Source organism: Mauremys reevesii, linkage group 3, assembly GCF_016161935.1.
Source record: "Mauremys reevesii isolate NIE-2019 linkage group 3, ASM1616193v1, whole genome shotgun sequence".
In the NCBI taxonomy this organism is placed as follows: domain Eukaryota; kingdom Metazoa; phylum Chordata; order Testudines; family Geoemydidae; genus Mauremys; species Mauremys reevesii.
Window position 1 is genome coordinate 33,634,818 of NC_052625.1, and position 17,052 is coordinate 33,651,869.

A 17,052-nucleotide genomic window follows, 5' to 3' on the forward strand; every position below is an offset into this window, starting at 1 on the left:
CTCCAGCCTGATTCTTGCTTTCATATATATACCTGCCTCTGGAAATTTCCACTACATGCATCCGACGAAGTGGGTATTCACCCATGAAATCTCATGCTCCAATACGTCTGTTAGTCTATAAGGTGCCATAGGACTCTTTGCTGCAGTACCTATCTGCTTCCTCCTGTCTCCCCAGAGGGGGAGAGAAGGAGACTGAACCATGTCCTTGTTCTCTCTGCCACCACCACCTGGAATCTAGCCAAAATTCACTTAGGGGATTGTGGGCTTTCCCTTGTGCCATGTTCAAAATGAGGGATTGGGTGTCCTGAGATAAGCTCCCTCTGCTGTCGGGCTGCTATGCACAGGCCTGTACTCATGGTTGCCTAAAGCCGTGGCTTTCAGTCTTTCCAGACTACAATACCCCTTTCAGGAGTCTGATTTGTCTTGTGTACCCCAAGTTTCACCTCAATTCAAAACTATTGGCTTGCAAAATCAGACACTAAAATACAGAAGTGTCACAGCACACTATTATGGAAAAATTGCTTACTTTCTCATTTTTACCATATCCTTATAAAATAAATCGATTGGAATAGAAATATTGTACTTACATTTCAGTGTGATACTTGAGCCTGTTTTTCACTTGTGAGCCTTGTCTGAAGCTGGAGCTGTGAGTGGTGGGGCTGGAACCCAAGTCCTGCCCCCCAGGGCTGAAGCATGTAACTTAGCTTCACAGAGCCCCCTGTGGCATGAGGCCACGGGCAATTGCCCTGCTTGCCACCCCCTAACGCTGGCCTTGCTCTTGCCACCACCCTGGGAGTTGCAACCCCCAGGTTGAGAAACAGTGATCTAGATGAGTTGAGTATCCCCTAGAAGACCTGTATACCCCAGGGGTACATGTACCCCTGATTGAGAACCCGCCCTAAAGGACACACTTTTGTTTCATCTTAGAATTATTGTACAGTACCTGTTGCTACTGTTAGATACTGGGTGAGAGCCTCACCCCCACTCGAGCCCCCTTGTTGCCTCATAAAGGCACCATAAAAGACCCAGGTCAAGCTGTAGGAGGATTACACAGGAACTCTAGAAGTCGGGCATAAGACTGCCCATGAAGATCCCTTCACAGGTTCTGCTGTAGATGGTATGTTGTGAGGCAGGCCCAGAACTGTGTAAGTTGTACAGAGGGCCCCAGAGCAGCCCAGGATAGGGAGGTGCAAAGATGGCTGAAAGCTGCATTTTCTGCCCTCCACCTGGGTTGCAGGTTCTGGGATGCAGCACAGAATTTCACCCATTATATTTATTAACTGGCTCTTACAGTTAAAAAGCAGTGAAAGCTGTAGATAGTCACAGTGAATATATTCATGTTTCTTCACGATAAAATGTGCACAGATCATAACAGAGTTGTCCAGATAACCATTCATTGTTTTCTCAGGCATCCTCCTTAATAGGAAGATCTTCAGGAATGGTTGGAATTTGTGAAATCATCTATTATTGGCAGCTGAATTCCATATCTTTGCATCTGTGTAAAAACATTAGACCAGAGTAATATCCTGCATCCTGGAAAGCCGAGAATAGAGTGACCATTGGCCTGAGAAAGAAAGTTCTGTTTTCCTCTCTGCACTGTTGATCTGAATTCTTACGATTCTAAGAGTTCTGGGAAGCTGTTGATGTTGAATATTATAAGCAAAAGCCAGGAGCCTAAATTTGATCTTTAAGACAGTGTATTTAGCAGAGTTTGCTGGAAAGAGCATACTATCTATATTTCTTTACTGTACAGTAAAAAAAAATTTTTTTAAGCTTCAGAAATTATATTCAGCTTGTAAAAAATATTTAAATATAAAGAAGCTGTTGCATTTGCAATTAGGAAGGAAAAGATGTCCTGCGTTCACCCTGGTTGAAGTATTGCACAGGTCTATAACTGGTTGAGTATAACATACAATAAATACACTGCTTATTACCTGGGCACAGCAGGGAAGACTTGAAATGAAGCTTCAGCCCCGGGTCTGAACATTGTTCTGATAATACTGCTAGTCCAGATTGTAGGTTAAACACCCTGCAGCTAGTATTAGTCAGACACTTAATGCTTCTTTCATGGTTTTTTTCTGGTTTAATTTCCTTGTCTTTTTTTCTGTATCATTTGTGCTAATTTTAGAACCCTCTCTTTGCAGTTTATCAGATTGAGCATAGCATCTATTTCCAGTTAAGTGGTGGTTATACCTTTTAGGCATCAACTGTCAATGTGATTTTGACTCTAAATGCCTAAATCTCTTTTGAAAATGAGCTTTAGGATCCTAAGTCTGTTAGGTGTTGCAATATTGAGTGCACCAGCATCTAAATACCTTTAAAAAGCTGGGCCTAAAATTCTTCTGCTTGTGTTGGACTGGGTACAGTGCTTGCTGAACAGATTTAAACCCCAATTTTAAATGGGGTTGGGCTCAATCTGTTTAAAACAAGCGTTGGTCAATGTGGAAGAGGGCAAACAATCTTTAAACTGAGTTTAGAAACGATCTTCCAATTCAGGTAGCTTTTGCAGCCACAACATTTGATTGCCTTTGTGCTAAAGGAATGGTGCTGATTAGGGCTGTAAATAGTGGTTAAAAAAAGTAACAGTGTAACCAACTAAAAATGTATTGGTTACACATTTAGCTGGGGAGCTAGGGGTGGAGTACGTTTTACGTGGGGCCCCGGCTGCAGGCCCCCGCACCTGGGGATCCCCGCTGCCAGGTGCGCACCCGGGGTCCCTCCTGGCTGCCACTCCCAGTGCAGCAGCAGAGTTTAACTGTTAACCGAAACCGATAAGACTGTTTATCCCTTAATCAGTTAACCAGTTAAACTTTTACATCACTAGTGCTATCATCACTATTCTGCACACTGTGGGGAGGGCTGTGTATGTTTGTGCTTGTTGGCTGGATTTTTTTACTTCCCACTTCATCTCCTGAGCCAAATTCTCCATTATACTGGTGCAAGCCCACTGAGTTCATTGAATTCAATAGGATGACACTGGTGTAATTGACAGCAGAATATGGTTCCTGGATTTTTATCCAGAATCCTACAATGCCTTTAATTTTAATGAGAATTGGGCATTCAGATTCCTTTGGCAGCTTTGAAAATCCCACCCATAATATTTCAGAATGTTGCTAAAATTGTAAAGGAAGAGTGTTTGTCAAGGAAAGTTTATAACCTAACTCCTGTTTCCTTACTAAGCAACTAAACCAAGTCAGCCACAGTATATTACAAGCACTAAGCATGAGCTGCAAGTCCACCTGCTAATCATATTGTCAGTGGAGTTTCCGTCCACAGGAAATTTCCTTCCTAATGTTGCCTCAAGATAAGTTGGAGTCTGTATTATCAATACAGCTGTTAAGAGCAACTTCCCTTTTCCTGCTGTGCATGTTTTGCATGATGCTCGTTTGTCTTTACCCCTGGGAAACAAATGTTTTCACAAGCTAAAAGACATTGGCAGCTCCACCCATATCCTCTGGTTTCAATTAGATTTTTCAAAATCTAAAAATATCTCTTTAAAGATATGAAGGCTATTTGTCCGAAGTGTCACATTTTTAATGTAAACTTAAGTCATGAGTGACTATAAATGGTGTTTCCTTTCCCACTATTGATATTAAATACCCATCATTAGCTATTAAGGTGTATTACCATTAGTATACTTTACTTTTGTGTAATAGTATATACATGAATATAGCATCAATTCGTTATTTTCTGTGCGTTGTTGCATTTTCTAAACTGTCAGTGCAATTCCTGGCTTAAAGTAGATATGCAAATAACATGTTTTAACTTGAAAGACCTGAATAAAAAATGTACTTGCAGTTTATCAGTTTGAAGGTGATGGTGAAATCAGTTGCAAAAATCTGCCATCATTGTGAAATGCCAAGCAGAAATAGTCAGTAGAGGTTTTAAAACTACATGCCACACCCCATTCAAAGAAACTTATCAGCAGTTTTAATCTTGTTTTCCATTTACATGTATAAAAACATGTATAAAGTGTATATATTAGGTGCTGTACTACAGAGGGTATACATGACGTGGTAAAAACGCCTGCACTCTGTCTACTCTGGTGTTTGCACTGTTGCTACTATCAGTGGAGAATTACAGAGCTGAATTTTTCCAGCATAGCTGCACCCAGTGAGAGAGACAGAGTGCCCTCGGGTGGGTAAGGAAAGTGGAAGTCCAGAAAGGGCTTCAGAGCTGCATTCCTGGGTATCTTTCACTGTCTATTTGCTGGCTCTCCTGAAAAGCTGACAGTCAGCGGCATGCCACAAGACTGTGTGGGAGCCTGGCTATTTACTATCAAGCAGGGCTTTCTCAGTGCAGGCAAGTGGATGCATTTGGCCAGTCAGTAATTTGACTTTCCCCATGGCAAGCTCATTTTTCCATCCATACTACTCAATCACAGTGGGCAGGAAGAAAGACAAAACATCCCCCCGCCACCCCTCTTCCCCCAACCCCCCCCCCAACCCAGATATGGGTTATAACAAATAACTGGAATGTACAGGGATTGGAGAGACATAAGACTTAGAGCATGGAAATTAGAGAGAAAGAGACTTCATGTCTGAAAACATCACAGGTGCAGTGACTAGAATTTGTATTGCCTCCATTTCTATCTTGAAGTTAGTGTACACAGTGGGGAGAGGAGGAAGGAACCACCAGGGGTAGGAGGAAAAGGGGTGGAAGCCGAGCAAGAGAGGTGAAAACAAGACAGAGGAGGGTGGAGAAACACAGAATCAGAAAACAACCCATACCAATGCAAAGGAAATAATGGAAATCATAAAGGACAAGACAGAGAGAGAGTGCATAGGTAAAAGGAGAGGAGCAGCAACTGTATTGGGACATGACTGGAAGGGAGTAGCCAGCCACTGATCTGTCAGAGGGGTGGTAGTGTCTCCAGGTGAAAAGGACAGGAGTCACTGCTTAAGGAAACAGAGGTGACTTCCTGGGGATGGATTAACTGAAATACATTGTTTGACCCACACAGCTGTTTTCCTTCCCCAGACAATGGGCCAGATCATCAGCAGGTGTAAATTACTATAGCTTGGTTGAAGTTAACACAGGTTTATGCTAGCTGAGTATCTCGCCCAATGTATCACCATATTTTTTCATGTAACATCCCTAGTCTGTTTTACCTTTCTCTGATTAGTCCATATGTCTGACTCCTCAATTTCCACCTGCTAAAACAACATGGTATCAGCTGGTTTGCTTTCACCATCCATCTCATTTTACCTGCACCCTAAGGAGGACTGGCTGATAATCATGTGTTTATTTTAATAGGTTCCATTACAGATAACTTAGTAACTAGATTGTACAGCTTTCTTGAAGCTATAATGCTTTGAACATCTGAACTATAAGTCTGTACCAGAATCTCTCTATCTGTAGAGTAAATATAACAGGCATCTCTTAATGTTACATTGCTATATAGAAATTACAGTAGTTAGATAAATATACATTATGTAGTGTTTTTGGACACATCTGGATCACCATGAGCTTTTATGTAGCTTTATGGGGAAGGGAGAAGTTGTAATTATTGTTGGAAATTTTTTAATAGATGTAAAATGTTACTAGTTCTTTAACTGTTTTCTGTGACTCGCTAGTTAAAAGGAATCACTCTTGACTTGAAGCATGAATTAGCAGATATGCAACTGTGTAGATAAAGCATTCTAAGGAATTCACTATAAATAGTTCTGAACATCATGTTTAAGGTGGTTCTTCCTCTTATTCACTCCCAGTGGAGCATAAGGCGTCAACCATTCTCCTCCATTCATTTCGTTCTTGAGCGAGGCAGCAAATTTCATCCCACTTCATTCCCATGCCTTTCATTTCCTCTTCAATGGTCCTTCGCCACGTCCCCAATGGTCTACCTCTCCTCCTTCTTCCTTGTGGTGTCCATCGTAGGGCAATATGTTTAAGGTTACTAGAGAATATATTTCAATTATTATTTGGATAGACTAGTATTTCCACCAGCCAGATATGATGGGATTTTTTTCCTTTGGTGCAAGTTTGAGCAAACTGTGCTGCTATGCTGCTGGAAATGAGAAGCAGCTTGGTATCGGAAGCTGTGTCTTTTGACTCTCTATATTTGTTTTTATAATATTGCTTTGCTAGAACAGAGTCTGTGCTTTCTAATGAAGTGGCCCACATCCTGTTCACACTGCTTATTAACAATATATATCTTGGCTTTGTATTGCTGATGTGATGTAATAATTGGAATGAAATATGTGGTCACAAAGCATTGAGCATTTTTTGAGGGGGCAAAGTTGCAACACAATCAGGAGTAGATAGCTCAGTGGGGCAAAGGTCTGCAGCATGTAATAAACTAGGGTTGGTTACTATCAGGGTATCAGAAAGCAAGCCTCAGTTACTGCTAACTTCCTGTTGTGTTGCCATGTCATTGTAACACTGTACTTTACAAAGAGAGAACCACTGCAAACTGCACCATGGGCTGTCAGGCTGTTGAAAACATATTGGTGTAATATAACATAAACACCTTTGAGGGTCAGTTCCAATGCATTAGCCCTCTCACAAGATACTGCAAGAATAAATCCAGAAATACATGGGAGGCACTGAGATATTGTAGTGACAGGGGTCATATATAAGTAAACAAATATCTACTGTCATTGAGCTGCTGATAGCACACTCTCTCCTTTTCAGATTCCTCCTTCCTGTTTCCTTCCCTTAGCACCCTCACTCCCCTTCTCTCTATTGCTATTTATTTCTTTACTTTCTGTGTTCTTACCCCCTCGGCTTGAGTTTTCTTCTCCTCTCTCCTCCTATCCCATGCTGGGACTGAAAAGGAGAGAGAGCGTTAGCAGCAGCTCAGTGACAGCAGATCTTTGCCCCATTGAGCTATCTACTCCTGATTGTGTTGTAACTTTTCCCCACAAAATGCTCAATGTCTGTAGGAAAACAGGCACACTGCTTCTCCTGGGAAATTCCAAAAGGACAGGGAGCATGGGAAACATCAGACAGATTCAGTTCTGCATGAAAATTTAACTCTCCTACATTTCAAAAACATTTCATATATCTAAAATAATGTGTCCAGAGTTTTTTTGTGTGCCTAAAATTAGGTTTCTAAATCATAGTGGCCTGATTTCCAAAAGCACTGAGTACCCACAGATCCCAGTGAAGTCAATGAGAGTTTCAGATGGCCAGTGCCTTTGAAATCAGGCCTCTTATTTAGGTGCCTAAATGTGGATTTAGGAACCTGACTTCGAACACCTACGTTTGAAAAGTTGGGCCCATCACTCTTCCAGAATCCAGTGAAATCACTCGGGTTCTTTTCATGGTGTAAGTCCTGATAAATAAGGCCCTGATCCAAAGCCCACTGAAGTCAGTTAAGACCCTGAGTGACCAAATGATGCAGCGTTTTCTGGCTAAAAGTCATTTGATATTCAGCAGACTACTTCTTTAGAGTTTCTGAATTAACGTAGTCTATAGTGAGCATACACATTAAATGAACTATGACTTTTGCCAACGGTTATCTGTACAAACAGTTATGAAAGTGCCTGGTATATGTATGCTAAAAAAAAATCCGTTTTCTATGGTTTTATGTAAATGCAGGCCAACTTCACTCTTGTAGTTTTGGAACAATTCATCCTGCTCTTACATAAATATTTGTGTAAATCTTTGAATCCTAAAATAAATGCTATTATGAGGGGGAAGGAATAAAATAAGTGAGAGGCATTGGACCAAATTCGGCTCTCACATCAATGTTAATCCTGAGTAACTCCATGGATTTCAACGAAGTTACTCTGAATTTACACCAGTGTAATCAGGAGCAGAAGTTGTCTAAAAGGTGCAAGATAACCAAGATTAACAAAGCACAGGACAGTTGGATAATTCACAGACACTCTTTAGGTTATTCTTTTACAAGTCACCTATTCGCGTTTTAAGAAACAGGTTCTGCTGCCAAATCCTGAAGTCCATAGTCCAGATTTACTCCTCAAACATTGCTGAGGCAAAATTCCCAGTGAAATCAGTTCTCTTGACTTCATCAGAAAATACTATAAAATAAGAAAGTTGGATTTTCTGTGAAATGTCCTGATTAAAAAAAAACTCCTCTGGAGACACTAGCAAGCCTCTTTATTTGAATATATTGGAACACGGGTTTGAATATCATTATCTTATATCTGTGCATAAGCTTTGATTTGTTTAGAATAATCCTGTATTATTTCTTTGCCTAGATGAACGAGAGGCAGTTCAGAAGAAGACTTTCACAAAGTGGGTTAATTCACATTTGGCACGTGTATCATGTAGAATTACAGATTTATACACTGATCTTCGTGATGGACGGATGCTTATCAAACTGCTGGAAGTTCTTTCAGGAGAGAGACTTGTAAGTGTCTATATCTTTATATTCTTTTTGTCATCACATCATTAAAACCATGGATGAAATCCTGGCTTCATTGAAGTCAGTGGCAAAATTCCCATTAATGTCAATGGGGCCAGGATTTCACCCCATATTTTTAAGAAACCTCTTCCTATCAATTTTTAAAAATTGTATTTAACATAAGTAAGGGCTTGATTCACTTCTCATTGAAGTGTCTTTGTATTATCTTCAGTAGGAGTTAGAACCTTTAGAGTCTCATCTATCATGTGAGGTGCTGAGCACTACCAGGAAGGTACTGAGCAGCCTCAACTCCCATTGGAATCCATGAAGGCTCTGAAAGGTGCTCAGCACCTTGCAGGCTGTGGCTGTCTTTGATTAGGGGTGTATGCCACTTGAACTAGAATCCTCTGGGTGACACTTTTTCCTCAGGTATGTATGTGAGCAGTTCTCATTCTCACCAACTGGAAATGAGTGTCAGTATCTGAGGGAAGATTGACCCTGTGGACTGGGTGTAATAAAACTCCAGTGGTAAAAAGTGGTGCTGTATGACTATTGGAAGTCTATTTTAGGGAATGGTGACGTACTAGTTTTTCCACACAGATCATTTGATGATGTACCTGCTCTCAAAACAACCTTATCAAAGGAATTCAGGTCTACAGCTGTGATCCAAGGCTACATGAGGTTGCAACTGTGTAATCAGGTGTCATCAACTGGTCTTATTAATGGAAGCCATATGGGTTAAGACCCTGCATAGAAAATTGGACATATGCCCCACGGTGCTGTGTTAGTACAGCAAAACTTGATATAGGGATTTCCAAATACTGTTTTATTATATAAACTCTGAGATGCATATAAGTACACTGTCCCAATATTCTATAATAGGAGTTAAATATACTTAGTATGTGTGTGTATTATATTTTGCTCGAAATAAATTCCTTTATGCTGAATAATTTATTTTAGTGTGGTATTGGTGTTGGATGTACTCACTGCAGACAGTGCTTATTCCAGATACTGTGTTCAATTGCGGTGGTGTAGCTGAGATCAGAGTTGGTCTTTATTGTAAAATTTAGACTGTTTCAGGTATCAAGTCTGCAAACCCTTCAGCGCAGTTTCATCCCTTAATTTCAGTTTAATTATTTGCTCTGAAGTGAATTTTGATGTCACATATTACTTTATCTATGGGGAAACTCAAACCAGCCATGCAACTTTCTCTGTGTGGTGTTTTTTTTTTCTCACCAAGGTTTGAAAAATGGATGTTGTATTCAAATAGAACAGTGTTTCCCAAACTTGGGATGCTGCTTGTATAGGAAAAGCCACTGGCGGGCTGGGCCGGTTTGTTTACCTGCCGCATCCGCAGGTCCGGCTGATTGCGGCTCCCACTGGCCGCAGTTCGCTGCTCCAGGCCAATGGGAGCTGTTGGAAGCAGTGTGGGCCGAGGGACATACTGGCCACCACTTCCAGCATCTCCCATTGGCCTGGAGCAGTGAATTGCGGCCAGTGGGAGCCACGATCGGCCGAACCTGTGGACGCGGCAGGTAAACAAACCGGCCTGGCCCACCAGGGGCTTTCCTTACACAAGCGGCGTCCCAAGTTTGGGAAACACTGAAATAGAACATATGCTGTTATATTGGGAGTAATAGTGCCAAGCCAGCAGCATTTTCCTAGTGAGAATGTTAAATCTGTGGTTACATCACCATTAAAATAGCATAGTAGTGGTTTGCAACACTACTACAAATTCTTATTTTAGCACTGTTATCTCAGCTTTAGAATGTGAGTACACCAACCTTTGTTTAAACAGCACATTCTAGCATGCCTTCCACTGCAAACATGGATATAGATAAGGTAATTCATGAAACTTTGAGACAGTTATGCACAGTGGCTTACTTGCTGAAATTCTGTTGCTCTTTGTAATTACCTTTATTTTTTATTTGTTATTAACTGTCACAGTGTGTTTAGTGCTCCATAAGACCCAGATATCGAGACAATCTCTGCTCAAAAAAGCTTACCATCTAGAGAGCAAACCTAGAAAGTCAGGACAACTGGGATAACTAGAGACAGAATCTATCTCTGTTACTTTTAAATTTTAAATGCAATTAATAATCATTCAATAAAATATATAACAACCTTACACTCCTGTTACAAATTCTCGCCCTCATTATGCAACATGGAAGAATAGTCCAGTGGAAGAACTGTCCAGTGGTTAGGACACTATCCTGGGATGCAGAAGAGCGGAGTTTATTGCCTTGTCAAAGACTTCCTGTTTGCCCGTGAGCAAGTCACTGAGGCCTAAATTTTCAAAAAAGGTGTGGTGATTTGGGATGCCCCAATCTTCAGGTGCCAAATTTATACATCTCTGAAAACCTTTGAGGTGTCTCAGGTTGGGAACCACAAAATTAAGGCACCCAAAATAACTTCAGTTATGACAACTCTTTAATAATCATTGCATCCTGTTTACCTGAAGGTCAGACTCACTGGTCTATAATTCCTGGGATCACCCTAGTATCTTTTTAAAATATAGGTACAATGTATACTACCCTCCAATCTTCAATAGACGTGATTTTCAGTCCAGTTTTCAGTCTAGATCTTATTACATAAAATCTTGAATATGCCAAGATTTTAGAAGCAACAAGACAGCATGCCAAAGTACCACTGAGCAAAGTGGGAAAGAATCCAGTCAGGATGAAAAAAAAATGGTAATTTTGGTTTCACATACTGTTAACCAGCTTCTCCCAAATAGAGAAATAAAGCTAAGTATTGTATGTTGCATAAAACAGAATTTAGCTCAGTTTCTTCTTTAATTAGATAACTGCTCAATAATTACTTTGGAATTTCTGAAAGTTCAAAGGTCAAGCCATTTAAACAGACCAAATCTCAAATCATCCTTGTAACTCTTTTTCAGAACCCTTTTCAAATTTTCAACATCTTTTTTGAACTGTGGGTGCAAGAAAAAACACAGTACTCCTGTGATGGTCTCTCTAATGATGTATATGGAGGTAATATCACCTCCCTACTTCTACTTGATATTCCCCTGCATATGCAGCCATGCGTTCACCTTCTTAACTACAGTGTCACACTGAGAGCTCATGTTCAATTGATTGTCTACTATTAGCATTAATTATACTATCATCCTTTAACTTTTTTACTGATTGCATTTCATATTACCCTATCCATGAATTTGCCTGTGCTCAGTATCTGGCTAGCTGGCCTAAGTCATCCCATTTACCACTTTTAAGTTATTGATATGGCAATAGCTGTTTTCCAGTCATGTGAAACTTCCCCATTGTTCCAAGGTTGTTAAAATATCAATACTAATAATTCAGTGAGCTCCTCACCTGATCCTTGTAATACTTTTGTGTGCAAGTTATCTAATCTTGCAGATTTAAAACATTTAATTCTAATAGTTGCTCTTTAACATCCTCCCTAGTTACTGATGGAGTAGAAAGGATTTTATGGTCACTGTAAGATATGAATACATTATCAACCGGAAACATAGCAGATTTCAATCAAGTGATTACACCAGTTTATGCCAGTGTTGGAAAGTCCATCACACACAGATTGTGACAGTAGAAAAGAATGGTATCCTCTCCTTTGCTACATAGAGAAAAACATCCTCTCTGATATAAAGGCCCAGGCTGGCTCTGGGAGATGCATTTTACACCACAGTGAGCTACCCTATGTGAATCTGGCCCAAAGCTTTTGAAAACCTTGGAATGACCAATCCCTTAGGGTCTCCGTTTGTCTCCGGAAGAGATGACACCTCCACCCAACCCCCCTCACATGGGCTATGGAACTATTTTTTTTTATTTAATTTTTGTTCATGATCAGGACATAGTTCTTAATAAAATGAAACAAGATAAGGAATGGTTTGAATGAGCTAAATACCCTCTGATGAATGAGGGATAGTGGACAGTTTCTTCTTCTGCAGCCTGCCTCCTGGTGGACTTTCCACCATGGATTCTCTGTGCCTGAGATTAAACTGGCAGACATCAGTGAAATGCTGGGCTGAATCCTGCCAGTCACAAAGTGCAGTCGGGGTCAGTTAGACACTGTGGAATTTGTCCATTTTATTAATCTGAGTGGTCCTCTGGGTCTAACTCATTCAGATTTATTACGTCTTCTTGTATTTCACATGAAATCTGTGTTTAGGAGTCAGAAAGTCTTGCCTATAATTTGCCTTCTTTGAAGGTTATATTTCCTGTATTCTTATCTTTGGGATATGTGTTCAACTGTAGTTTGAGAACAAAGTCCCAGAAACTAATTAACTAATTTGTTCTATAAAACACCTCTGTGAGTATGTTGTTTTGATTTAGGAATTTCTGTCACTATTAGCCAAATGACACATTTTCCCTGTAATTGTCTTGAGACATTAGTGTCCAGTTCTGTTCCCATTTAGGTAAATGATATGACTCCTACTGAGTTGAATGAGAATAGCATCTGGTCCTTAATTACCTGTTAGAAATCTTCAAGATAGCACCACTATACTTTTTGTGGAAGCTTCACAATAAGGTCTGCATGCACCTTGTGTAAACTGTAAATGTGAGATCTTGTGTACACTAAGGCCTGCTCTGACAGTGTGTGGAAGCCTCAGAGTGGAAATGTAATTTCTGCCCACTTTGAGGGCCTGTTACATAGCCAGGGTGGTGTAAAGTAGCCGTCATGTAAGTGAGAATCAGGTCCCTGGAAATTTACGCCCTGGATCAGAATTAATGCTGACTTAGGCCACGCTGCCCCCAAAAGAGAACTTGTGGTCACAGAAATTTGAAGTGAAACCAGTGACTGCTGACACTTCAGTGTCCTTAAGCGTATCTTTTTAGCAAAGCGTTTCATGTTTATTACTGAGGTTGTTCAGGCCATTGTTCCTAGGATACATAACAGAAATCTGGCTGAGACCTTCTATCTCCTGAGTACAGTCTGAAGAAAAGATTTTGCCTGAGCTATTTCAGTGGCCAGTTAATTACAGTCACTGAATAAAACAAAGAAAACTGCGTGGATTAGCGTTTTGTCAGTGAGCACCGAATTTCATATTCACCTGCAATGTTTGTCTACAGAACAAAGTTTCTTTAATTTTATTCTGTTTTATACCTGACTTTCAAGCGATATTATTGCGTTCATAGTTTTGCCTGGTTACATTGATCAAAAATGTTACTTTCACATTGCTGTCTTCCTTTTTTTTTCTTTTAAAGAAATCAGTTGGAATAAATGTATTCTGCTATTTTGAGAAAATCTGCCTGTCTTTAAGGGTTAAAGAACTTTTGAAATTTCCTTTTCATTGTGCCTCATCGGTTTGTTTAGGGACCAAATCTGAGCTGCCTTTAAAAGAGTTAAATGTTGGCAGGAGATGTCCTCTGGAGTTAATCATTTCTCTTTATTGTGTTCATGCATTGGTGAGCTTGCTTATTTAATATATTTCCCAATGCAGCAAATATTACTCTAAAAACAAATCTGGCTGACTGGTAGAGAAAGGAGTGTGTCAGTAAAACATACCATTATACACACCCAGCAAAATCACTAGTCTTTCAGATAGCAAATGAAGGTAGTGGATTGAAAAGGGTGAAAGGAGGATGGTGGCAGCGTATTTTGACTGGGAGGTAGAATGAAATTTCCTTCACTTCGGCTTCAGAGGCTTGATCACGTTCTCAGTGAAGATGTTCACTTTCACTCCTTAAATCGGCCAAATTATCCTCAATCATCTCTGGGTGTGGTAACCAGTGGCACTTTGTCTGGTTCCATAAGCAGACATTATCAGTTGGTTGGGGATGCACTGGTCCTCTGACTGGTTTGGATACATGTTTCAGCCAGAGATGACCACACAGCAACATTATCCTTTTAAAAATGAGTTTTACAAGGAAAACAATTTAAAGAAAGAAGTAAATAAACCTATTCTCTCAAGGAAGAAATGCTTACCTCAGATTGAAAGGGATTCATGTGGGTCAAAGCCTGAGATGAGGCTTAGCCCCTAAAATGGTGTGTGACCACAGATCATGAATTGTGTTTTTAATTTTGTCATCAGCGTTAAATCCCATCTGGAGAGCAAATACATAATATTGCCAGACAGAGAATGGAAATTGTAGATGACTGCACCTGTTTAGACTGAGTGGTTGAGAAGCAATTTTTGCAGTTTCAGTAATCTCTTTTTTCCCTGTCTGTGTTTTGCCTTGTAGCCCAAACCAACCAAGGGAAGGATGCGCATCCATTGTTTGGAGAATGTTGATAAAGCCCTCCAGTTTCTGAAAGAACAAAGAGTGCATCTAGAAAACATGGGATCCCATGATATTGTGGATGGGAATCACAGGCTGACTCTTGGCCTTATTTGGACCATTATTCTGAGATTCCAGGTAAACAAATTACTTTGAGTTCTACATGTTTGTTCTCAGTGGGCCTGATCCTCCACCTTACTGGGGACCTCCTGAGAAGTGCTAAGTGCCCCTGACTGACTTCAAGGGGAGCGGAGGGTAGTTAGTACTCAGCAGGACATGCTCAGGAGCTTACGGCAATGGACAGCAGCTTGCATGATTGATGCCTAAGTTGCGCTACTGATCCATAGCAGAAAGCGAATGAGAACTGTCAGCCTACGTTTTCTGTCTATAATTCAGATACTATTTTCTAAAACATAGGTAAATACAAGGCGCAGAGAACAAACTAAACTATTTTATTTTCATTATCAGGGTATTTCAATATATGATGTGTAAACAATTAAAATCACTGCAAGTGATTTGTAGAGGTTCCACAGTTTAGTTGTAACCCATAGTGTAAATGTATAAAGCTTATTTCTCTTATCTTTCTACTCTTGACAGCCACAAAGTTGTTCAAAATCTTAATATTTTTGCCATTTATGGCTTTACTTAAAACCATGCAAACAATGAGTGGGAGTATTTTTGGTTCTTTGAATATGTATGAAATACAGGAGAAAAGTTCCCATCTCAGTGGAGTAGAATGTAATTTTGAAAAGTAAATGTCTCTTTAACTTTTAAACTGGTCTGAACTAACCGCTAACACAGTTAACTTTTATGGCAGTCACAGTGCTACTCCCTTTTGTTCCTTACATGTAAGGAAAAGATTTATTGTAAAATTTCTGTGTTCTACAGCTATCCTGATACGAAGTCAGTGTAAAATATAACATTGCAGTATATCCAGAAAGTCTGACATTTTCGAAGTAAAATATTTTTGGTTTACTTTGACTTTATGAGGCTAAAATTGTCAACTTGCTCATAGGTTACCATCTTTAAAAGTGAATAAAATTGTAGACTTCAGCATACTCGGTTGTGTTGCTTCTAAAGCCAAAATTCTAGTTCCACTGAACTCTGACAAACTACGTTGTCTTCTAAGTACCCGGGATCTGTCCCTAAGGTTTCCATCTCACAAGATGCTGAGTGCTGCCTGTAGGCATTGAGCGTCCTCAACTCCCACTGAAATGAGTTGAGAGTACTCAGAATGTTGCAGGAAGCACAGAAAACCTTGCAAGATTAGGCCATAGCTTTGTATAAAACAGGGTTTGTTTTGACAATTTGAATCGGATGTTTCTGGTGAATTTTAAATTGTTTGTCCATGGAATTTTAAAAATACCTTATGGTAAGTTAAAGGCAAAAGAAGCTGTTCATCTTATTTTTCTTCAAAGTGAATGAATATAAATGATTTGTGCACTGCTGCTCTTCTGTGTTGCTGTTCCTTGGTTTTCTGTGTTGCTTTTGCTCTGGTATTAATTTTTTTTTTATATTTATAATTGGAGATATACCAATCTCCTAGAACTGGAAGGGACCTTGAAAGGTCATCTAGTCCAGCCCCCTGCCTTCACTAGCAGGGCCAATTTTTGCCCCAGATCCCTAGGTGGCCCCCTCAAGGATTGAACTCACAACCCTGGGTTTAGCAGGCCAATGCTCAAACCACTGAGCTATCCCTCCCCCCCCAATAATAAAATAAAATAAAATAAAATAAAATAAAATAAATTTATTTTATTTATTTGGAAATGTGCATAATTGATTTCATTAAAACTGATTTGTGACTTTTAGATCCAAGATATCAGTGTCGAAACTGAAGACAACAAAGAGAAGAAATCTGCTAAGGATGCTTTGCTCCTGTGGTGCCAGATGAAGACAGCTGGGTGAGTGTGGATTAAAAGATTATCTGAAAAACTCTTCTTACAGCATTCTGAGTTTTCACTGAAATTGTTTTAAATGTATAAACACATATCTTCCCTTAAGTGGATTGAACTAAGACAAGGTAATCAACAGAAATGGACGAATTAATATGAAAAGCTTATATTTACAAGTCAGTGAACTCTGGCTTACTTATGTTTCTTTCATGTGTTCCTACTTGCTAAATATCAGAATCTGAGAATTCAGGAAAGGTTACTAGCTCAACACCCCCTTTCCTTTTTTTTTTTTTTTTTTTTAAAATAATTGGAGATATCTTATCTCCTAGAACTGGAAGGGACCTTGAAAGGTCATTGAGTCCACCCCCCTGCCTTCACTAGCAGGACCAAGTATTGATTTTTGCCCCAGATCCCTAAGTGGCCCCCTCAAGGATTGAACTCACAATGCTGGGTTTAGCAGGCCAATGCTCAAACCACTGAGCTATCCCCCCCTTCATGTTGTGAGATTGTGATGACACTGAAGCATGTTTGTGACCAGATTTTTTCCCTTAATTTTTATGAGGTCATAAATGTATACAATAACTAGCATTTTAACTGTTTCAGAAGCTTTGCTGCAAGTCTTCTCTGTGTTTTCAGTGGAATTTTGGGTCAT

General features: G+C 39.9%; 1 protein-coding gene across 5 annotated transcripts in view; it reads left to right on the forward strand.

Annotated features, from left to right (window-relative positions):
* SPTBN1 (spectrin beta, non-erythrocytic 1) overlaps positions 1 to 17,052 on the forward strand; it is a 200,866-nt gene that overhangs the window by 116,889 nt on the left and 66,925 nt on the right. For all 5 annotated transcript variants that reach the window (XM_039532700.1, XM_039532701.1, XM_039532702.1 and 2 more), the window contains 3 exons: positions 8,166 to 8,317; positions 14,473 to 14,646; positions 16,318 to 16,409. In XM_039532700.1, coding sequence (XP_039388634.1) covers positions 8,166 to 8,317; positions 14,473 to 14,646; positions 16,318 to 16,409 — 418 coding nt within the window. The remainder of the gene's footprint in view (positions 1 to 8,165; positions 8,318 to 14,472; positions 14,647 to 16,317; positions 16,410 to 17,052) is intronic.